At 36.4% G+C, this 24,065-nt stretch overlaps 1 protein-coding gene across 1 annotated transcript in view; it reads left to right on the forward strand.

Moving 5' to 3' along the window:
* ZSWIM6 (zinc finger SWIM-type containing 6) overlaps positions 1-24,065 on the forward strand; it is a 183,982-nt gene that overhangs the window by 142,873 nt on the left and 17,044 nt on the right. Inside the window, exons 5-7 of the mRNA XM_074328909.2 lie at positions 15,427-15,606; positions 20,011-20,187; positions 20,461-20,607. Coding sequence (XP_074185010.2) covers positions 15,427-15,606; positions 20,011-20,187; positions 20,461-20,607 — 504 coding nt within the window. The remainder of the gene's footprint in view (positions 1-15,426; positions 15,607-20,010; positions 20,188-20,460; positions 20,608-24,065) is intronic.

Genomic DNA, 24,065 nt, shown 5'->3' on the forward strand with positions numbered 1-24,065 from the left:
ATAAAACTTTCTGTACATATAAAAGTCTTCATTCTCCACCTTTGAGACGGAGCAAAGGGACTCACTGACCTTTCTCACTTTCACCTTTACAGAAGGTGGTGTTGGTTGCCCTGCTCCTCTGCTCCCCACTTCCCCGGCCACTTTCCCCGGTGCTCTATCCAAAAGCGTTGCATATATTGTATCTTCTGGAAAATAGGGAGAAGAGCAATATTTATTTAAAATTCCAAAGTATTTCTTATAGAAAATGTGTAGTTTTGTTTTAAATACTGAAGTGATTTGCATGTTAACTCAAAAATATGAAGTAGAAGGAACTTGGAAAGCAGGTTTCATTGACGGGTGGGGGGGGGGTAGTAATAGATAGAGAATGGCCAGCTGACGTGTCCAGTCACAGATCCTGTAATGCTCCCCTCAGCATTGTGGGCAAAGAGCACACTCAGTCACACACAAGTGCATTATCCCAGAAACGCTGACGCAACTCCGTTCTAACCGACCTCACCGTATATCATATTTTCAGAGAAAACAGATTTTTTCTGACTTGAATAATCAATCTTGAATTGTAAGTTAAGCCTTTTGATTATTTATCTGCTGTTTTAATCTAAAGTGAAATTACTTATTTGCTATGCCTGTCAGTCCTGAAAAATTCAGAGTTCTGTTTTTAATTAGGTTCTTTTTCGATGGACTTGTATAGGTTTTTTGTTTGTTTGTTTGTTTTTAAGACTTTATTGGGGAAGGCGAACAGGACCTTATTGGGGGAACAGTGTGTACTTCAGGACTTTTTTTTTTTTTTTTTTTTCAAGTCAAGTTGTTGTCCTTTCAATCTTAGTTGTGGAGGGTGCCGTTCAGCTTCAAGTTGTTGTCCTTTCAGTCTTAGTTGTGGAGGGCGCAGCTCAGCTCCAGGTCCAGTTGCCGTTGCTAGTTGCAGGGGGCACAGCCCACCATCCCTTGCGGGACTCGAGGAATTGAACTGGCAACCTTGTGGTTGAGAGCCCACTGGCCCATGTGGGAATCAAACCGGCAGCCTTCGGAGTTAGGAGCACGGAGCTCTAACCGCCTGAGCCACCGGGCCGGCCCCTTGTATAGGTTTTTGTTGAATATGTTTTCTATACATATGACAGACATATTCTAAGTGCTTAAGAATAATACATGGTTAAAATAAAGGGCTTATTAGCTGTACGTTTAAGGTGCTTCATAATTTGAGAGAGTACTATATCATTTGCATTATACTGCTAAAACACGAGGAAGGGAATGATGGTCTGTCAAAAGACTAAAATGATGAGTCTTGGAATTCATATATGCGTAGCTGCGTGCATGAATCCAAGCTTACAGAAGAAGTACTTTCTGACCACATAGGTCGCCAGAGGGCTAAACAGCACAGTGTTTAAGAATAGGTTTTGGGGGAATGTGGGTCTGGTAACAAATCCTGACTCCCATCTTTAATAGCAGAACAACGTTTCTACTTCTCTCTAAACCTCATTTTCCTTATCTGTAAAGGGGAGTCTTTTTGTGAGGGTGAAATGTGACCATGAACGTAAAATACTTTGCATAAGGTTAGTGTGAGGCAAATATTCAATAAATGGCAGCAATTACCGTCAGGTGGATAAATAAAGATGACATTCACTTTTTAGCTGAACTAGATGGAGTGATCTTTGTATCCTGAAGACAGACGTTTTAAAACTTCAAATGTAGACTCTAATTAGAAACCTAACATGTGTAACCTAATATTGTTAGGATTTTCCTTGAAGGGATAAAAATTAGCATACAAACCAGCACTTAATATTGCAGCTTGTGTTAGGATACATTTTATTCAGTTAAGTTTTCATAATGACTTTCTTAGTTTTTGCTTGACTTGTAGCTCTTCTCATATGTTGAGTAGTTTATTTGGATTTGATTTTTTTTTAACTGCCAGCATTCTCATACTCATTTGTAAATACTTTAACTTTCCATTTTGTAATGTAACAGATTTATAATCTTTACTGGTAATTGTGATAAATTAAACATGATCACAGATTTGTTTGCTGCTCTCTTACTGAGATGTGGGGTCTGTGTTCTTCCCTCTTGTATCTGGGCAATTTTTACAAATATTTGACCAAGAGAATATGGTGGAGTATGTTCCAGGTCAGTTTCTGGGAGCAAGCCTTCAGTGACTGGCAGCATGTCCACTTCCTGCCTCTTAGAAGTTTCTATCCTTGGGCCCTGAGTTTCCATATAGGAAGTCTGGCTGTTCTGAGTCAGACTCAAAGATGTTTCCAGCTAACAGACATGCGGTGAGAAAGCCCATGCTGTGCACATGGAGAGGCTGGTTGGGGCAAGGGAAGAGGAGGAGAGATTCAATTTTTGACCTACAGAATCATGAGATACAATGATACATTGTTGTAGTAAGCCAGTAAGTTCTGGGTAGATTTTTGCATAGTAATAGATAACCAGGACAGTGGTTATGAATCTGACAAATACTTCATGCTTCTTCTAATGGTTATTTTCCAAATGTCAAGTGTCTGTAGCAATGTAGAATATAATAATGTGTGAAAATGAAGTTCTGTTATTTTACTTAACTTTATCCCTTATGTTGGACTAAGTAGGATGTTTGTCAGTATTGAATTATATTATTAGAAAATAATGTAACACGGTCCTAGAATATTCTACATCTTCATTTTCAATAGTTTTTGTTTAACAGTGATTCTTCCTTACCTTCATATTCTCAATGTACCAAATTTTACTTGGTTTAACTTCACCCCCCCCATATTAAGAATTTGGGTTCTGATAACTTTTAATTTTGAGTTCTTATAGAAGACTGTGGAGCCCTGAGCATTGAAACTAAAAAGGGAGGCAGAGTGGATGGTAGACCAGAAGTCTTGGCGAGGTGTTGCTAAAGGGGGCGTGTGGGAGAGGCTGAAGGAAGAGTGCGCAGGCTCAGTACTGCACACTTTGTCCATCCTTTGGCATCAAGTCACCACAGACAGAAAAAATGTTATCCTGTAGGATTGGGGATGAGTTCCAGAAATTCCTCCTCCTTCCAAGTAGGTAAGGATAAAATTACCCGAAGCATCTCAGACCTTCAAATGACTCTGATCCTGGGGTGGGGCCTGGGAGGCTAGAGAGAGCAATGTCTATTGGAAAACAAAACATATTTACAAGCTTATCATGGAAACCAAGAGAGAGGAGAGACAAAGATGCTTCTAGCTAAAATCAGAGAATCAACTGCAATCTGAGCCCTTCAAACCTGTTTTAATCTTTTTAGTCTCAGTTTCCTCAACATGGAAGTCTTCCACACTCCCATGTGTGTTTGCAGGAATGCACCTTTTAGAGCTGGCAAACTCTATAGTTTTCAAAACACTTTCTGCATACATTATCTTGCATAAATCTAAACAGCCCTAGGAAGTAGGAATTATTATCCCTACTGTTTAAATAGGGAACTGCTGCTACTGAGACTAAATGGGCTTGCCCAGCTGGTAATCCACATCTTTCCAGATCAGAGCTTGTTGCTCAAACAGTTATTCTAGTTGGAAATGTAAAACAGTGGGTGTGTGAGATGGTGGTGATTTGTCCATCTAAATGTTTGATGGAAAAGACTGGCCTTCAGGGCATGTGGAGTTCATTCATTTTTGTTACCTGTATTTGCAGGGAGTATGGGTGCTTGTCCACTGGCACTGTTTATTGGTGGAAAGCAGAACCAAAAAGTCCTTTGTGATGATTTGCCTTCTGCCCATGTTCTCTCACTACTTGGTCAGGTACAGGATGTGAGCAGGTTTAATTACGACCACCGAGTGGATCGGAATCATTCACCGTGTACACAGAATGCTTTTTTCTTCTTCCCAGGGAAGTTGCTTTCCTAGTTTTAGCTTACTTTGGATTGTATGTTACAGTGCATCTTTTTTGCTGAAACCACTGAGTGCAGATATTAGGTAGAGTGGTGGAAAGGAGAGTAAAAGCATGCTGGATGGTAAAGAAAAGCTAGACTACAGCTGAAATGTGCCATGGGTAATTCAGAAACTGAATGATTCACACACCAATGATTTGATAATTGTCTTTGTACATTTTGAGGCACTGAAGCTAGGAAAGCAATTTAAAAGTATTGAATTTGTTTTTATTGCAATTCATAGCGAGTAATTAAGCATCTTTGGGGAAACAACCAGTAATACCTTTCTAGATGCCAGGTCCTCTGTTAGGTACTGGAAATGCGAAATTTTCAAGAGTTCTCTGTCCTGTTTTTGGTTGAGTCCCTTTAAAAGGGTTAATATTTCCGAGGGATGCCAGAATGAAGTGTTTGATCATGAAAGAGTTTTATTTTTAAAGCTACAAATGTGTCAGGCATGTGTTGGAGGGGAAGGAGATCAATGCCCAAAGTGAGACTTTGAATTAATAAAATTTGGAGAATGACTTACTCAATTTGGTTAACTTGGTTATTAAGGGTAATCATAGCTTTTGTCCTGGTGACTATTAAGATAAAAGACCATATCTATTACAGCTCTGAACTTGAATCTAACCTTAAGAACATCCTTTCAGAATGAAACCTCTCTTTAGGGAAGTGAGTAGTAAAAGAATGTTATAGGCAAATTAATAAAGGCTTGGCTTTTCAAAATTTTTCTCATTCTGCAAAGTGAAAATTTTCTAATTGGAGAAATGTAGGCGTGAAAATCTAAGATAAGTTTTATGGATTTCTTTTTTCCTCAGGACAAATCATTATTTAAAGTTTCCCAGAATATTTAGGATCTTTTAAGGACCATAATCTCTTTGAGTTTCAGTTTTCTCATCTTTAAAGTAGAAATACTAATTCTGACTGTGGGGGATTATTGTGATGAGGTAATGAAAAAATGTTTGCAAAGCCCTAACTATGATGCCTGCAGTATGTAGTAGGCACCCAAGAAATAGTGACAATGATAATAATTATTTAATTAAGGTTTTCTTTGGTATTTCTCCATTTATTTCCAAAAAAAAAGAAAAAAACATTTTTTTAAAAGTAGTAAAAGTAAAAAATGTTTTTAAAAAATATTCTCTTGTCAAACTAGTTTGCCTTCCTATAGACTCCAGTTTTCCCCAGGTGAAGGTGAAACTCACTGGTTCATTATCACATTATCAGTTCCTTCATTTGCAAATCAATCCTTCAGCACTACATACATTGGTTAATATTTTTCTAGTTTTTTCTTTGAGTTACTTCAAAAGAACTAGTGCTTAGTATAAATTTGGTTATTCTATTTTTAAAACCTTGTATTTCACTTATATATTTAAAAAGAAGAGATTGAATGTGAAAACAATGGATTTGAGATAATTACAGTGTTTCTCCAAAAATAAGACCTAGCCAGACAATCAGCTCTAAATCTGTCTTTTGGAGCAAAAATTAATATAAGACCCGTTATATTATATTATATTATATTATATTATATTATATTATATTATATTATATTATATTATATTAATATATATTATATTTTATATTATAGACCGGGTCTTACATTATAGTAAAATAAGACTGGGTCTTATATTAATTTTTGCTCCAAAAGACGCATTAGAGCTGATTGTCCAGCTAGGTCTTATTTTCGGGAAAACACGGTACATATTTTAGGATATGTAATTTCTACTTTAATTTAAAGTAAACTCTATCTTAGCTTTTAGTTGGCATGGTGGTCCTTTAAGCTAGTTTTCAAAATAGATTATAGTTTATACAGGTATGGACTGAAGTACAGAATTCTAAATTATGAAATGGGCACATTGAAAATAAATCATTCATTTTGGAAGGACTTTTACATCACATTATTTGTCAATATTAATTTGTTTCTTATTGCTGAGTAATGTTCTCTTGTATGAATGCACCACTGTGTTTGCTTTGTTTTGTTTTGTTTTGCTTTTAGCTGTTCACCAGTTGAAAGACTTCAGGTTATTTCCAGTCTTTTGCATTTGCGAATAAGATGCTATAAACATTCTTGTACAAGTTTTTATGTGAACATAAGTTTTCATTTCTTCTGGGCAAATGTCTAGAGGTGGGATTGCTGGGTCATGTGGTAAATATATGTTTATTTCATGAGAAACTGCTGAACTATTTTCCAGAGTGGCTATATTATTTTGCACTCCCACCAGCAATTATGAGCATTCCAGTTGCTCTACATCCTAGACAGCAGTTGGTATTGTTAGGTTTTAAATTTCTTTTTCTAATTTTAATCATTATAATATGGGTATAGTGGTATCTTGCGTAGTTTTAACTTGCATTTTCCTAATGATTAATGATGCCAAGCGTGTTTCCATGTGCAATTTGCCATCTGTATATCTTCTTTGGTGAAGTGTCTTTACAAATTTTTTGCCCATTTTTAATAGGGTTGTTCATTTTCTTGGTGAGTTTTGAGAAGGCTTTACATATTCTAGATATAAGCCCTTTTTGTCAGATGTATGGTTTGCACATATTTTCTCCCAGTCTGTGGATTGTCGTTTCAGTCTCTCATCAGTGTCTTTTGTAGAGCAAAATTTTTAATTTTTTATGAAGTTCACTGTATCAATTTTATCTTTTATGGATCATGCTTTTGATATTGTATCTAACAGTATCTTTGCCTAACCCAAGGTTACAAAGACTTTTTTCTAGAAGTTTTATGTTTTATATTTACGACTATGATCCATTTTGAGTTAATTTTTAATAACTTGAGTTTTTTAAATAGAGCATGTGATACAGATTTCATTTGATTTTAGTCATATGAATATCTAATTGTTCCAGCACCAGTTGTTGAAAAGATTTATCTTTTCTCCATTGATTGAATTGACTTTGAACCCTGAATTGATCATATTTGTATGTTTCTTTTGGAGCTCTTTATACCATTGATCTACGTGCCTATTCTTTGACCACTTGTACATTGTCTTGACTCCTGTAACTTTATAGGAAGTCACACAATCAGGTAACATGCTGTGAGTCTTCCAACTTTGTCCTTATTTAAAATTGTTCTGGCTATTTTATATCTTTGTCAATATGTACATAAAATGCCTGCTAGGTTTTTGAGTGGGGTTGTGTTGAATATTTAGATCAGTTTACGGAGAATTGACATCTTAACAATATTGAGATTTTCAATCTATGAATATAGTAACTTTCTGCTTTTTAAGATTCTTTGATTTCTTTTGTCAGTGATTTGTAGTTTTTAGCATAGTTTTGTACATGTTTTGTTAGGTTTATAACTATTTCATCGGATTTTTTTTGGTACTAATATAAATGGTGCTCTTTTTTTGGTAAATTTTGATATCTATTCAATAGCATTTTAGCATATAGATAGATGTACAGTTGGTTTTTTGCTTTGAACTTGTATCATTATTATGACCTTGCTAAACTTACTAGTTCTAGGAGTATTTTATAGGTCAGTTGTCTGCAAATAGAGGCTATTTTATTTTTTTCCTCTCCAATCTATGCCATTAACCTTTTTTTTCTTTTTTCTTTATTGCCCTGGCTAGAACTTCCAATGTGATTTTGAATAGGAGTGGTAAGAGCAGAGACATCTTTGCCTTGTTTTGATCTTAAGAGAATAACATTGTCTTTTGCCATTATTATGTTACCTGTAGGGGTTTTTGTTGTTGTTGTTGTTAGGTTAAATAAGTTATCTTCTGTTCCTAGTTTGCTGAGTTTTATTTATTATGAAGAGATGTTGAATTTTGTCATTTGCTTTTTCTGATCTGTCAAAATGGTCATAAGCTTTTTCTTCCTTATTCTGTTAATATAGTGAATTATACTGATTGATTTTTAAAGTTGAACCAGCCTTGCATTTCTGGGATAAATTCTACTTGGTTGTGGTGTATTTTCCTTTTTACATATTTTAAAATTAGATTTACTGATACTTTCTTGAGGTGTTTTATGTCTGTGTTCATGAGAAATATTTGGTTCAGTTTTAAACTTAATTGATTTCTAATCTGTTATTGCCGCCCTTCTTTTTGCTTTGGTTTTGATTTCTTTCTTCTCCCCCCCCCCCCCCCCCGTTTCTTAAGGTGAATATTTAGATTATTAATTTGAATCTTTTCTTTTTTATGTTATTTTTTAAGAGTTTTTTTTTAGAATATAGCTAACAAACAATATTATATTAGTTTCAGGTGTGCATCATAGTTATTCAGCAGTACCCACCCAGCACAATACAGTTATTACCACATTATTGATCATATTCCCTACGCTAAAGTGATCACCATGATAAGTCCAGCAACCATCTGACACTGTATCATGCTATCACAATATTATTGATCTTTTCCCCCCTTCTTAAATTTTTCAATTAGAGTTGACAGTCAATATTATTTTACATTAGTTTCAAGTGTGTAGCATAGTGGTTAGACATTTTTATAATTCAAGAAGTGATCCCCTGACTAGTACCACCTGGCACTATATATAGTTATTACCATATTATTGATTATATTCCCTATACTTTACATCCCCATGATTATTTAGTACCTACCAATTTGTACTTCTTAATCCCTTCACCTTTTTCACTCTGCCCTGAGTACCCCTCCCATCCCTCACACGGATAGGTCTCGTACACTACTGACACCACACACAGTTATTACAATATTATTGATTATATTTCTTACGCTATATCCTCCATCCCTATGACTACTGTGTAACAAGCAATTTGTACTTCTTAATCCCTTCCCCTTCTCACCCACTCCCAACCCCCCACTCATCTGGCAACCATCAAAATGTTCTCTGTATCTATGAGTTTGCTTCTGTTTCATTTGTTTATTTTGATTTTTAGATTCCACTTATAAGTGAAACCATATGACATTTGTTTTTCGCTGTCTGACTTATTACACTCAGCTCAGTACCCTCTAGGTCCATCTATGTTGCCGCAGATGGCAAGATGTCATTATTTTTCACGGCTAATATTACTGCATGTATGTATCATCTCTTCTTTATCCATTCATCCATTCAGGGACACCCAGGTTAACTTCATATCTTGGCTGATGTACATAATGTTGCAATGAACATATGGATGAACATGTCCCCTCAAAGTAGCATTTTGGGTTTGTTCAGATGAATACCCAGAAGTGGAATTACTAGGTCCTTCTTTGTCTCTTGTTATAATCTTTGTTTTAAAGTCTATTTTGTCTGATATAAGTATTACCCAGCTTTTTGTTTTTTGTTTCCGTTTTCATGAAATACCTTTTCCATCCCTTTATTTTCAGTCTGTCTATGTCTTTCGATGTGAAGTGCGTCTCTTGTAGGCAGTGTATGTAGGGGTCTTGTTTTCTTATCCATTCAGCCCTTCTGTCTTTTGATTGGAACATTTAACCCATTTCCATTGGAAGGGATTGTTGATAGGTATGTACTTATAGTATTCATTTTTTAAAATTTCATTTTAAAGAAGTCCCTCTAAGATTCCTTTTAATACTGGTTTGGTGGTGATGAACTCCTTTAGCATTTTCTTATCTGGGAAACTCTTATCTGTCCTTCGATTCTAAATGATAGCTTTACTGGGTAGAGTAATCTTGGTTGTAAGTCCTTGCTTTGCATCACTTTGAAAATTTCCTGCCAATCCCTTCTGGCCTGCAAAGTTTCTGTTGAGAAATCAGCTGACAGTCTTATGGGGGCTCCCTTGTAAATAACTAACTGCTTTTCTCTTGCTACTTCTAAGATTCTTTCTTTGTCTTTAACCTTTGGCATTTTAATTATAATGTGTCTTGGTGTGGACCTGTTTGGATTCATCTTTTTTGGGATTCCCTGTGCCTCCCGGGCTTGTATATCTATTTCCTTCGCCAAGTTAGGGAAGTTTTCTGTCATTTCTTCAAATAGGTTTTCAATTCCTTGCTCTCTCTCTTCTCCTTCTGGTACCCCTATAACACAAATGTTGGTATGGTTGATGTTGTCCCAGAGGCTCCTTCAATTCTTCTCAATTTTTTGTATTCTTTTCTCTTTTTGCTGTTCTGATTGGGTGTTTTCTGCTACCTTATCTTCTACATAGCAGGTTTGATCCTCCGCTTCATCTAATTTACTGTTGATTCCCTCTACTGTATTCTTCATTTCAGTTATTGTAGTCTTTATTTCTAACTGGTTCTTTTTTATGTTTTCTATCTCCATTTTTATGCTTCCTATCTCTTTGTTGAAATTCTCTCTGAGATTATTGAGTATCTTTATAACCAGTGTTTGTAACTCTGCGTCTGGTAGGTTGCTTGTCTCCATTTTGTTTAGTTCTTTTTCTGGAGTTTTGTTCTATTTTCTTAGTTGGAACATGTTTCTTTGTCTCCCCATTTTAGCTGCCTTTCTGTGTTTGCTTCTATGTATTAGGTAGGGCTGCTATGTCTTCCAGTCTTACTAGAGTGGCCTTGTGTAGTAGGTGTCCTGTGGGGCCCAGTGACACAGTCTTCCTGGTCACTTGAGCCACGCATTCCAGGTGTGTCCCTTGTGTGGGTTGTGTGTGCCCTCCTCTTGTAGTTACTGTTTGCACATCAATGAGAAGTATTGACTCTCGGGCTCATTGGTTGTGAGGACTGGCCAAGACTACAGTGGAGGAGTGATGGTGCAGGAACTGACCCTACAGAGCAGCATCTGCTTTAGCAGGGCTTTGGTACCTGCCCAATATGCCCCTTGGGTGTGTCATTCTTGCAGGCGGTTGGGTGATGCTCCAGCTCCTTTGGAAGCTGGCCACTGGGGGCACCAGTTCCAGGACTGCCTTGGAGAGGGGATCCACTGGAGGTCAAGCTCAGCTGCAGCCCATGCCCCACCTGGGGCTACCCCGTGGGAGCAGCAAAGCAATCTACAGATGGCTGCTGCCTATGCCGTGCTTGAAATTGCCTCAAGAGGCCAAGCTTCGAACCAAGACTGGCTGTCACTAGTGCCAGGCTTAGGGCTGCTCAGTCAGAAGTATAGGACATGCTCAAGCCAGATGCTGCCTGTCTGGGTTCAGCAAACCTTTGAGAGACCCTAGGAAAGTACCGAATGAGCTAAGGCAGTGCCCTAAAGTTGGGCGGGGTGGGGTCTCGAATCACCAGGGCGTAGCAAACGTACGAGGGAGACTCAGATGTGGTGGCCTCCTGCACATTGGGAGGAGACAGGGCTCAAAAAAGAAACAATAACCTCTGCCCATTCTTCTGTCCTAAAGAAAGCTGCCCTTCCAGCCCCTGTCCTAAGCCAGACAACTCAGTATCCCACATGTCCCTGCCAGCTTTCCAGCTGCTGCCCCAGCACTGGAGCTCAGAGCCATTGATTCTGTTGGTGGATAAGTCCAAACATGGTCTCTTTAAGAGAAGCACCAGGGACTCCAGCCAACCTCCTTCTCACTCAGTCACAATCTCCGCTGGTTTTCACAACCAGAAATTATGGGGACTTGTCTCCCTGGCACTGGAACCCTGGGCTGGAGTGGTGCTGGGACCTCTCGCTCCTCCCGGGGGGGACCAACACAGCTGAGATATCCCTCCCAATTTTTAATGGTCACGTATGAATGTGGGACCAGCCTGTTCTGCGTCTTTGCCCCTCCTACCAGTCGCAGGGTGACTTCTTCTGTATGTTCTTAGTTGTAGGGCTTCAGTTCAGCAAGATTTTAGGCGATTCTCAATGATGGTTGTTTTATAGTTTAGTTGTAATTTTGATGTGGTCGTGAGAGAAGTTAAGCATGGCCTTTACCTATTGCATCATCTTGACTGGAACTCCTGAATCCTTTCTTCTTTTCCAATAGAGGCATTTAATACTATAAATTGCCCCCTAAATTCTTTTTGGCTGTAGATCACAAATATATTTTATTGATATGTTTTATTTGCACGTTCATTCAGTACAAAATGTTTTCTGTTTTCCTTTGTGATTATTTTATTCATGAATAACTTAGAGGTTTGTTATTTCTCAGGTATTTGGGGATTTTTCCAAATATCTTCTTTTTACTTTTTTCTAATTTAATTCTATTACAACAGAGAATATACTTTGTATGATTTCACTTCTTTCACATTTATCAAAGTTTGCTTTATGGCTCAGGATATGAACTATTTGGGGGAATATTCTTTGTGTGTTTTAAAAAGAAAAGGGTTTTGTTTTGTTTCTATTAATAGTAAGGTGGAGTATTCTATAAATGTTATTTAGCTTAAGTTCTATAAATATCATTTAGGTTAATTTGGTTGATAGGGTTGTTTAGGTATTTTTCATCTTTGCTAATTTTCTGTCTTCTTGTTCTATCAGTATTGAAGTCTACAACTATAATTGTGGATTTGTCTATTTTTCCTGTCACCTCTGTCAGTTTCCTGCTTCACGTATTTTGAAGTCTTGACATTAGGTGAAGCATACTCATTTAGGATTGTTATGTCTTTTTGGAGAATTGACCCTTTTATCATGTTACGTCTTTATCCCTGGTGTAGTATTCCTTGTTCTAAACTCTACTTTGTCTAATACCATATTAATATTTTCAAAGTGTTGACATTGTATATCTTTTACATCCTTTTACATATTTAAAGTGTGTTTCTTGTACATAGCATAGAGTTGGGTCTTGTTTTTTAATCCAATTTTACCATCTTTTTTAATTGGTATGTTTAGACCATTTATATTTAATGTAATTATTGAGATGGTTGAATTTAGCTCTGTCATTTAATTATTTGTTTTCTGTTTATCTTCTGTTTTCTCTCCTATCTTTTTCTTTGGATTACTTTATTTATTTTTCAGTATTTCAATTTAATTTATTGTCCTTTTTGTTTGTATTTCCTTGTATTTTTTAATTGTGTCAGTATTGTAACAAACATACCTAGCCTTAAGCAGTCTACTTTGGGTTAATATTTTGTCATTTTGCATACAATGTAGCGTCTTAACAACCATGTAAGTCCCTTTACTCTTCCTCCTTTATGTTAGTTTCATGTGTATTACATCTACGTACATTTAAAACCCACAAGGTAATGTTCATATTTTTGCTTTCAATAGTCATACTTTAAAGAACTTAAAAGGACAAATATAGTCTGCTACATTTATTCAAGTATTTATTTAATTTATATAGCTGTTTCTTTATTCCTGTAGTTCCAAATTTCCCTCTGATATTATTTCTCTTCAGCCTGAAGAACTTCCTTTAGAATTTTTTCTAGACCAGATCTCTTGGCAACAAATGCTGTTAATTTTCCCTGATTTGAGAATGCCTTTATTTCGGCATCATTTCTGAAGAATGTTTTTGCTGGATATAAAATTATGGGTTGACACTTCAGTTTCTTTTAACAATTTAAAGATAATGTTCCACTGTCTTCTGGGCATGGTTTTCTTTGAGTTGATCCTTTTTGTGGCTAGCTTAGCTTCTTGGGTCTATAAATTCATCCCTCTCTAAATTTGGGAGGTTTTGAGTCATTATTTCTTCCAAATTTTTCTGTATCTGTGTCTCATCTTCTTCTGGGATCCCAGTTACACAAATGTTGGACCTTTTGCTATTTTCCCACCTGTCTTCAAAGCTCTGTTCGTTTTCTTCTGATTGTTTTTCTCTTTTCTTCTGATGAGATAACGTCTGTCTTCAAGTTCACTGACTTTTCCCTCTGTCGTATCCATTCTGCTCTTGATTCCATCCAGTGAGTTTTTTTTTTATTTCAGATACTGTTTTTTCAGTTCTAAAATTTCTGTTGAGTTCTTTTTTATAATTTGTATTTCACTTCTTTCAATAGTGTTTCCCTTCATCTTATGGAGCACAGTTTAATAGCTGCTGTAAAGACTCTGACTGATCATTCTAATATCCGGTTCATCTCGGTTGGCATCTGTTGATTGTTTTTTTCCCTTGAGAATTGATCGTGTTTCTTTGTATGCCAAGTAATTTTGGATCCTGGACATTTTGAATACTGTGTTATGAAAGTCTGGGTCCTATTAAAAACCTCTGGAAAATTTTTAGTGTTTTTAAAGCATATAATCAACCAGGGTCATTTCAGAGCATAAGATCTGGTTCACCTTCTTCAGGTGATGATGTCAGGCAAGTTTACAAGGCCTTGACTGTGCTGCCTGGGGTCTGTCTCATGCAAGTGAGTTGTTACCAGGACTTGTGTCTCTTTGTACACAGTGCGCAGGATCGCCCCTCTCCAGTTCCTGAGCAGAGGCCAGGTCCCCATTTTCCCCGTCCTCTCACCAGCTAGGTGAGGTTTCTCTCAAGTTTTTGCTGAATATGCCCTCTACAAAGTTCCCCAAATTGGGATAATCTTATATCCAAGCCAGGAGAGAAAAGAGGGAAAAATAACAAGAAATCACCCCATATGGCTTACTTCAAGTTTTATTTCCCCAATCTGCTTCCTGCTGTTTACTTTTCAGAGTTCTCAAATTGCTGCTTTTGTGTTTTGTTCCGAGTTGTTGTTTGTAATCATGGAGAGAGATAAGCTATAGTAGGCTTACTGTATCTCAACTGATCAGATTTTATTTTCAATTAGTACATAAAAATACAGAAATGTGAATTGTAAATATCTGTAGCTTAGATAGGTCGCAGTCACTTATTTTCTGCTGGTAAAAGTTATTTGGTATTTAAAATATCAGATTCCCTAATTGAAGAAGCTTGCTAATTTTAAATGTGGAGGACTGTAAAGCATCTCTTTTGGACAAACAAAATACAAGTAATGATCATTCCTATCTTTATTATTCACTTGGCTAACACAACTGGTTAAAACACAGACACACATTTACACATATCTTTTCAAAGAAAGTGTTGCGAATGGCTTTGAAGTACTATGTCTGGTTTAGAAGTTATTAGTAAAGTAAAACTTTAACTTTTAAAACTTGTGAAATACTTGTTTGAATTATCTACCTCTTTGAAGAATGTAGAAAGGAATAATAAATTTTATCAGCACCTCAATTAATTCAAATTATGAGTTATGCCTTCAAAATTCATTATAGCTTTTCCTTTGAAAAACAAGTAAAATTTTGAATTAATGTTTAGTGATTTCATTTAAAGATACCAACTTTTAGTTGCTGGTTAAATCACTTAGGGAAGTATGTTAAAGTGAATTTTATTTTTGAAAGGTTATTGATATAATAGATATGCATACAATTATTAATCATAAAATTTGAAATGCCTCTAAGGAAACTAGGAACTTTTTTATTTGTGTTCATTGTATGCCTTTGTGATTGTATTGTGTAAAGTTAATCTTAGAAAAAAAATTTAACTGTTGCAGAAGAACCATTTAGAGTGGTTTGTTGCAGCATCCAAGTATAAAATCTGTTTATAAATTAAAGTGGCAAATTGGACCTTAGGATGATATTCTTTATTGACTTTTTTTGTCCAAAATGTCATACAAGTAGGAAGGTGGTTACAATAAACATTTGAAATATCTTTCAAATTTATGTGTGGTAGTGTTTGGATCTTTGGTTCAAATTTGGGCTGTGTTGTCCTTCTCCCATTAAACTCTAGATTAGATTTGTGGCTTGGATTCAGGAGAGAATTGACTTATAAAAATGGCAGGCTTGGGTCCATTTTTAAATGGTTTAAAATTTATCATTAGCTATTGCAATTGGACGTTTTTATAATTTTTTAAAATGTACTTCTCTCTCTCCCTTTAAATTAGGAGCTCTGTGGATGTGTATAGTTTTAAATCCCCACTGCAAGTTGGAGCAGAAGGCTAGTTGGCTAAAACAGTTGAAAAAGTGGAATAGTGTTGATGTCTGTCCGTGGGAAGATGGAAATCACGGCAGTGAATTACCCAACTTAACCAACGCTCTGCCTCAGGGTGCAAATGCCAACCAAGGTAAGTCCACAGTAACATTCTGCTCTTTGTATCTACCGAATTGTGCATTTGTGTTTATAATAGTAATTTACAATATAGATGGGAAAATGATTTTCCCCACTTAAGAACTTACTATAACTCAAGGGCTTAGTATGTTTTGACTGTGAATGTGTGTGCATGTGAGTGTGTGTGTTTTAATTTTTACCTGAGACCTTTGTGTACTTTTTTTCATATTTTCAGAACACCGATATAATACTTGTATGTATTAGTGTGTGTTATTTTAAATTATGTAAGTTATATAAAATTACCTATTAACTATTTAGTTTGAATATTTTTTAAATTTAAAAATCATTGAATAAGGTCATAATATTTTGTAAAACAATTATTGAGAGGCTTGAGGAGCTGTGTGTTTTCATTTCTTTTGGTCAATTCATGTTTGGGCTACTGTGTAATCAGTTAAAAATTTTTAGTTTTAGAATGTAGCAAGTAAAGCTTTTATGACTGGGCTAAAAGGCATGGGGTGCTGTTGGCATTTGGACTAGGAACATTTTTTATGGTGAAGGATTGTCTAGCATACTTGTTCCCACCTACTGTGGGCTAATAGTGCCCTACAGTCTTTGGGACAACTGAGAAATACCCAGACATTTCCCAATGTCCTCTTAAGAACCCTCTGTCTCTCACTTCTGAAAATCTTTCTTTGACCTCATTTTCCCTTCCAGCTACTGTAGAATTTTCTCCTCTTTCAGAACCAAATCCTTAAAATAGTTAACTCTTGCAAATAAAAATTTCATGTCACTATTTTTGTGTGACTTTGTGCTATTACTCCCCCACACCCCCTCACCCCGGCTTTTTGAGGCTCTTGAAAGACTGTAAAGTTATGATAGGTGCAAGGTAAGAGCTAGATGATATCAGAAGGATCCAGAATCTAGACTGTCATTCTGTATGTGCTGGCCCCATATGTAGTCGGTACCCTGGAAAGAGCTAGACAATGTGCCAAGTGAGTGTGATGTTAGCATAGTGTTTTCACTTTCTACAAAGGGAAAATTGTATGTATTACCCCACAGGGACTTGTCCAATCAAAAAGAAGTTTTAGGACTTGGGATAGATGATTGTCTGGCTCTGCTTTGTCTGAAGATATTTGCCAAGGGAATTCAGTATTTGAAATCTGTCATATCTTTATTGCCCATGATGATTTATTTAATAACTTAAATGTACCCCTTACTTCCCAAATTCTTTTCCTGAAGCTCAGAATTTTCAAGTGTAGTGATTCAGCATTTATTCTTTTCCATTGCTAGAAAAGAATATGCCTACATCTATAGAGGCAATATTTTTAATCTCTTTTTATTTTTTTTATTTGGAAGTTTCTCTACGTTTTACTCCCCACCTGCTTTTTGGGACCACCATCCTAATATTTTACACTTTACTTTTCCATTTGGTTATTTTACCCATGGTTCAACAGGAATGCTCCATAGGCTTTAGAAAGCCCTTAAAACATGGTCCAGCCTCCAGATGAAACAGTTCGTTTTATTTATGGTTTGGCCCCAGGGTATGAAGTCAGGACCTAGTTTCTGAGGACAGTATTTATAGCTGTTGTGCCTAAAGGCACCAGGGCTCCTGCTTTCAGCACAGTACCCCATCCTCCAGGGGGGCTCTAGTGCTCAGCCTGCAGTGCTTCTGCCGGAGAGCTGAGCAGGCTGCTAGGGGAGAGCCTGCGTGCAGCAGAGCAGAGCCCAGCACCGGTGCCGTTGCAGCTGGGGGACTGCATGTGGTACAGACCATCGGCAGAAATGCATGTTTTGGCACATTGCAGTGAATGTGAAGGGCAGATCAGGCCCTTCTCCACTGAGATTACCATGTTTCCCCGAAAATAAGACCAGCTCTTATATTCATTTTTGCTCCAAAAGACGCCTTAGGGCTTATTTTCAGGGGATGTCCTCCTGAAACATCGCGCTAGCGCTTGTTTTCCAGTTAGGTCTTATTTTCGGGGAGACAAGGTATGTCAGAATTAATTAACAACAACAATAACATTAGAATCCACACCTTTGAAAGAGTAGGTTTTTTTATTTTTCCAATTATACCAGAATTTTTTTGATAAAAGAACTAATTTCTCTCTTTTTACTTTTCTCAATTTTCCAAATTTTCTTTAATCAGCATGTGTTAATATCCATATACTTTATTAAAAACTTTTTGCAAGTCTCTTTATCATTTAAAACATTTGGTTACAATAATTTGTTTCTCTTTTTTCCATCTTATTGCAAAAATCAAAACCCTCAGACATCTAAGATAAATAATTCTGATATAATTCTGACAACTAATCAAACTAACTTTTTGTTTGTATGTCTTTTTAGTCATTCTCTATGTACATAATTATTTTTTGTTTCCCATCTTATTATAGAACTTTGTGTCTTATGTTTTCATTTAAGTATTATTTCATTAGTATTTAGCCTTTTTTGTTAAAATTGGTTTTATTGTTCTCTTAGAGCTATTGACTGTTAAAAGCCTGGTGCATGTCCTGTATCCTTCTCTATGCTCATATAATCACATGCAAACATGTGAAAAGTTAAGGTTTTTATTTTTTTTAATGGAATCCTACCTATAGCTTGCTTTTATTATTGATACCACAGAGAGCCAAATCAACAGGTAGAACTCTCGTTGTTTTAATACATGCATAACACTAAGTTGCTCTTCTAAAGTTTCCTTTTAATTTTTCTATGATTTGAGCTAAACAAAATAAATAAAGTGACAAAGCCACTTAAAAATGTGTGAATTTTGGACTTTGGAATATTTGATTGATTGACTATAAAAGGTCATGGAACCAGTTCCTTATTAGGTAGGAGTATATTATTCTGCTCAGCCAGAAGCCCTGACAGGTTCAAAAGCCCTTAAAATGTAAGTCCCACTCTTCCCATTTGCAAGGTGTACATTTGTACTGCTAGCAAGGAAGCTGGGCAGGGGCCATAACAGATACATCAGCGTTTATACCTCTCATTGTCTGTCATTTATGCATTTTGGTATGTCTGCCATTCAAATACAGATATCTCCGTTGACCTAAGACCAAGCTGAAATAATATCTTCCTCTGTGAGACCTGTCAAAAGCCTTTCAGTACAGCTGAAATAGCTGAATTGGGAGTGAGGATATCTATGTTTTGGTCTTGATTGCCATTGCCTGGCTCTGTGACTTTGGCAAGTCACTTTTCTTCTCCTGATTTTCAGTTCCATCAGCAGTATAGAGGGGTTAGACTAGATGAGTTCTCAGAGCTCTTCTTGATTCAGTTGTTCTTTTGACTTTTATGATTTCCTTTATGTCTGTGCTTAGCCAGAGCTCCAGTGACAGAAAGAGGAAACTTTATCAACTAACGAAAATCCAGATTTTGCTTCTCAGTTAATTGAGCTGCAGAACAGTGAGGGGTGATATTTGAGCTGAGTGAAGTACACATAAGTAAAAATAGTTTGTTACCCTGATTTTCAGTTGAGGCTCCTAAGGTTTGTGTCACAGTTGGAGGTAAGTCTGGAGTGGGACCCAAGGGGTGGGAATGTAGGTAGAATTTGAACCATGTTATCCAGAGAAACTGAATAATCCCTGAAGATGGGGTGAGAATATCCTTTATTCCCCAAACATTTCTTTTCTTCGTCAGGTCCTGAAACTTGAACCCTCTTCGGAGTGTGTGCTTCTGCTCTTTTGTGATGCCCCGGCATACACTATGCTGGGGAAATCACACCAGTCATGGAACCTGCACAGGAGTCAGGAGGCAGCCTGTAGGGGCAAGGTAAGTGCGCTGGTTTGTTTTGTAGCTATGTTGTGTGGCTTTGTGAAATGTTAAATATATGCATTTATGCCCTTTGGGATATAAAGTGACATTTAATCATTTTATCCCAAGAAGCATAATAGTTTTAATTGTGCAAAACCGCACAATATAGTTAAAAAATACAACCAAAAGCACAACCCTTATGCATACCTCTGAAGGCTGATTGCATCTTCCTGAAAGGTTCCATGGCTGGTGTCGCGTCTCTTGCATAGTGTTGTGAGAGCTGTTGATCCCATCAGGGCAGCCCACCACAGCACCTCAGAAGTGGGGAGCAGTGAGTTTTCATGTGATTTTTGTGCCGAGTGCCTCCTTTGAGTGTATTTGGCATGGAAACTAGACTTGACAATTCTCTTTGCAGGATGCCTTTAACCTTAGCTTTTGATGGCTGCAGAGTGTTTGTGTTTGGTTATAAAACAAATGAGTGAGTGGTAGCTCTTTGGGCTGACTTGCCTCCAGTCCTTAGGACGTGAGAGGATTCACTCTTTATCCTTCTGCTTAGGGGGTGCAGGACAATGTGTGTGGGTGTGCTCATGAACATCTGGCCACTGAGTGGTATATGACTGATTTATTCACATGTGAATAATAGCTGACACGGCTTTCTGAATTGTGGAAAAAACAGATTCATCGAACAGGCCACATCGGACAGTGTTCACCCGAGCCATCGAGGCATGCGATCTCCACTGGCAGGATAGCCACTTGCAGCATATTATCAGCAGTGACCTATACACCAACTACTGTTACCATGACGACACTGAAAACTCCCTCTTTGACTCCCGCGGGTGGCCTCTCTGGCATGGTAAGTAGCCAAACCGGAAAGACATTTCCATGACTTACTTCTTTGTTTAGTTTCTATAGCATTTTTGGAGTGGGAGGAGGAGAGCTGACGGTTTCAATGGGAGATGGATGAATGCTTGGCAATAGGAGCTGAGTTTTTCATTCAAATCCAAGTTCAGAAATGGTTTCTTGTGTCTTTTTAATAGTATTTTGGGAGAAACATCTTACTATTAAATCCTGTTTTTGTAGATTTATCCGGCAATGGCAACTTTCTCCCCTTAACTTTCTGTTTTAGAACATGTTCCTACAGCCTGTGCCAGAGTGGACGCATTACGTTCTCATGGGTACCCCAGAGAAGCACTGAGACTAGCAATAGCTATTGTGAACACGTTAAGAAGACAGCAACAGAAACAGTTGGAAATGTTCCGAACTCAAAAAAAAGGTGAATGTAAAGGAGTTTTTTTCCATTGGAATGGGATTCTTGGTGATGACATCACTAGGTTTTGTGCTCTTTTGAGAGAGATGGCTTTTAAAATTAGTGATGGAGATGGATGCAGTCACCACTCATTTGAAATATTGAATAGCTCATCTGTGAGAAATTTTAGGCATCTTTTTTCCTGGTTGCATGTTGTAAGAAACAAGTAAGTTTTTTTGTTTTTTTGTTTTTTGTTTTTTTGTTTCTTAGGTTAGTTTTTTAAGGGAGAGCTTTTTTTATTGTTTGAGAAACTGATATGTCTGAATTATCTAAAATGCAAGTTAGCCCCATCTCTTATTTTGTGAAAGTGCATTTTAATTTTTAACAGTGAAGGTTCTGGGGGTAGATGCCTGTGTATGTGTGAATCCTCGCAGGGGGTCCTGGCTGGGAGACCTTCCGATGACCTGACCTCTGGGACTTACATTCCTGTCTGTCTAATGGGGCTCTGTTGAGGACCTATCTCTTAGCGTTGTTGAGAAGATGAAATTAGTTAATTTTTGTAAAGCACCTACGGCAGGGCCTGGTACAGTGTGTAAGGTCTGTAAAACGTTTTAGTTATAATAATTTGTACATATGACATGGTATTTATTTAAAGTGATCAGAACTCCTTGGGTTTTTCAAATGCGGTAAATAACAGTTGATGAACTGTCAACTGACAGAACACATTTAACTTCTTTATCTCAGAGTATTAATTTTCTAAATTTTAAATAAGCACTACTGAGTAATCTTAATTGTAGAGGTTTATATCGCATGGATAAGGCCCTGATCAGAAAAAGAAAACATGTATGCTTTTCCTGATCAATCTATACATTTCTTGTTCCTTCTGTAAGTATAAATCCTTTGTATGTTTCTTGGGTAGGATTGTATTGACTATAGAATTTTATTTCTTATTCAGAGAGGTAGTTTTAGTGGCTTTCTGTGGGTTTTTTTTTTTCCCCTTTGGGTGATTATACACATACCACCTATGGTACACTTTAAAAATTATCAAAAGTTGTTGAAATAGGCTGGAGATTGGGTTAGGTTTTTGTAACTTTTTATACCATCTATATTGGAAGTAATAATAAAATGTTAACAAACATTGTCAATTATATGATGAAAGATAATTCCAGAGGTACAGTTTGAACCAGAGGAATGGGGAGCTCAGATGGAATTGCAATGTGATATCCCTGATAATCATCAATTCTTTATATCATCACTAATTGCCAGAGGTCTTTTGCAAAATATGTTGTTTGGCCCTTTGGAAATTTTTTCTGAAATCCCCTTTCCCCTAAACACACACAATATATAGCCAAAAGGTATTTACTTCTGAAAAGTATAAAGGATAATAATATTCAATCAAGTTAAGAGAAAATAGAGCACTTTTTATACTGCAAAAAGAGAGCTAGCTCATGATCTAATCTTTAAAAATCATATAACCTTTACTAAGAAATGTTTTTAAAGTGAGTTTAGGAAAAATGTTGCAATATCTAAGAATTGCAAAATGTAAAACTGTTAGTTCATGTAGGTACCATATTTTGCTGTATATAATGCGCTTCCGTGTATAATGCACACCCACGTTTTTGGCCCAAACTTTCAAGGAAAAAAATTTTTCATTTTAATTTTTTAATTCAAATTTTTATTTGTTTACATTTAGGTACTTGTTTTTTATATCATAAAGGAATTTTAGCATTTATTTTTTAACCTATTGTGGTACAAGAAATTTTATGTACCGGTAACAAATTTATGGTATTTATGCATCACGGAAGGCCAAGAACTCTTTGTCGTTGCAAGTTCATCGTAAGTTCAACAGAACCAATTATCGTATTGCAGGGTATTATTTTGCATACGGATATCGTTATTGATTTGTAGAATTACACTTTTAACTCAAACATAAGTAAAAGAGTTAAAAACATTTATATAGATAAACAGAATTAGTAATATATAATGCGCATCTTTATTTTTCCCTCACAAATTTGGGCAAAAAAATGCACATTATACCCAGCAAAATACAATAAGTTAGAATACATGTTATAGACTCCTTTGATTATCTTTGAGGACATTTTTACATACGTTTCTCGTTTATCCTTGGAGCAATGAAAAACTTTTTGCAGACTATGCTTAAGTATTGCTAATATTATGTATCTATACCTTTATCTTTCTCTACTTTTTTTGTTTGTCCATATTTAAAGACTGTTTTTCATAGCTGTTACAATTCCAAATTGTCATAATAGCTATTTGATATGTGGCCAAGATTAATAAATGAAATATCTTGTGTATTTTTAATACTGTATGGTATGATATGTCAGCCTCTTTTCTTAAATTGAGATATAATTTACATATAACATTATATTAGTTTCAGGTGTACAATGTAATGATTCAGTATTTCTATATTTCAAAATAATCACCACAATAAGTCTAGTTAACATAATTGTCACCACATATAGTTATAAATTTTTTTTCTTGTGATGAGAAAGTTTTAAGATTTATTCACTTAGCAACTTTCAGATACGCAATACAGTCTTGTTAACTATACTCACCATGCTGTACATTACATTCCCATGACATTTATTTTATAACTGGAAATTTGTGCCTTTTGACCACCATCATCTATTTCACCCTGCCACTCCTCCCCCCCCCCCCAACTCCCCCTCCCGCCGGCAGCCATCAATCTGTTCTATCTGGGAGCTCAGTTTTTTTTTAGATTCCCCATATAAGTAAGATCACACAGTATTTGCCTTCCTCTGTTTGACTTATTTCACTTAGCTCAACTTCTTCATTCTGAAGAAAACTGTACTCCTTTTTTGATTTATTTCTCCTGTTTGTGTTTTTTCGCTAATTTTTGTGTGAAAAGAAAGAGGACGTAGAGGAAATACTTTGTAAAATTTTACCCTCAGTTTCCATCACTTGACAATAGATTTATTTAAATAAGCACAATGCTTACCTTCACTGTGTGTGTGTATGTGTGTGTGTGTGTGTGTGTGCGTTTTTTCCCCCGTCAAATATATATATTTGATTGTTCCTAGGAGTAATGCTCATGTTTCTTTTTTAATTTTTTCATACTGGTTAGGTATATGAAAGCCAGTGACAGAAACCAAAGGAAAAGACCTTCCCAAGGAATCTAGGAGCTAACTTTTATAAATTTTAATACAGTGTACCAGGCCATGCGTCATCTTTTAAATTAAATTTATTGGGGTGACATGGTTAGTAAAATAATATAGCTTTCAAGCGTACAATTTTATAATACATTATCTGTGTATTGCATTGTGTGCTCATTACCCAAAGTCTGGTCTCCTTCCATCACCACATATTTGACCAACCCTTTACCCTCTCCTACCACCTCCCTCCCTCGTGCTTCATCTCTGTGTACTGATAGTTGATGGTCCAAAACCAGAAGACTTCTAAAGGAGTATTGGATTCATGGAATAGCTCTTTAGCTATTAATCAGG

Source organism: Rhinolophus sinicus, chromosome 3, assembly GCF_057876585.1.
Source record: "Rhinolophus sinicus isolate RSI-liver-muscle chromosome 3, RSI-T2T, whole genome shotgun sequence".
NCBI classification, from domain to species: domain Eukaryota; kingdom Metazoa; phylum Chordata; class Mammalia; order Chiroptera; family Rhinolophidae; genus Rhinolophus; species Rhinolophus sinicus.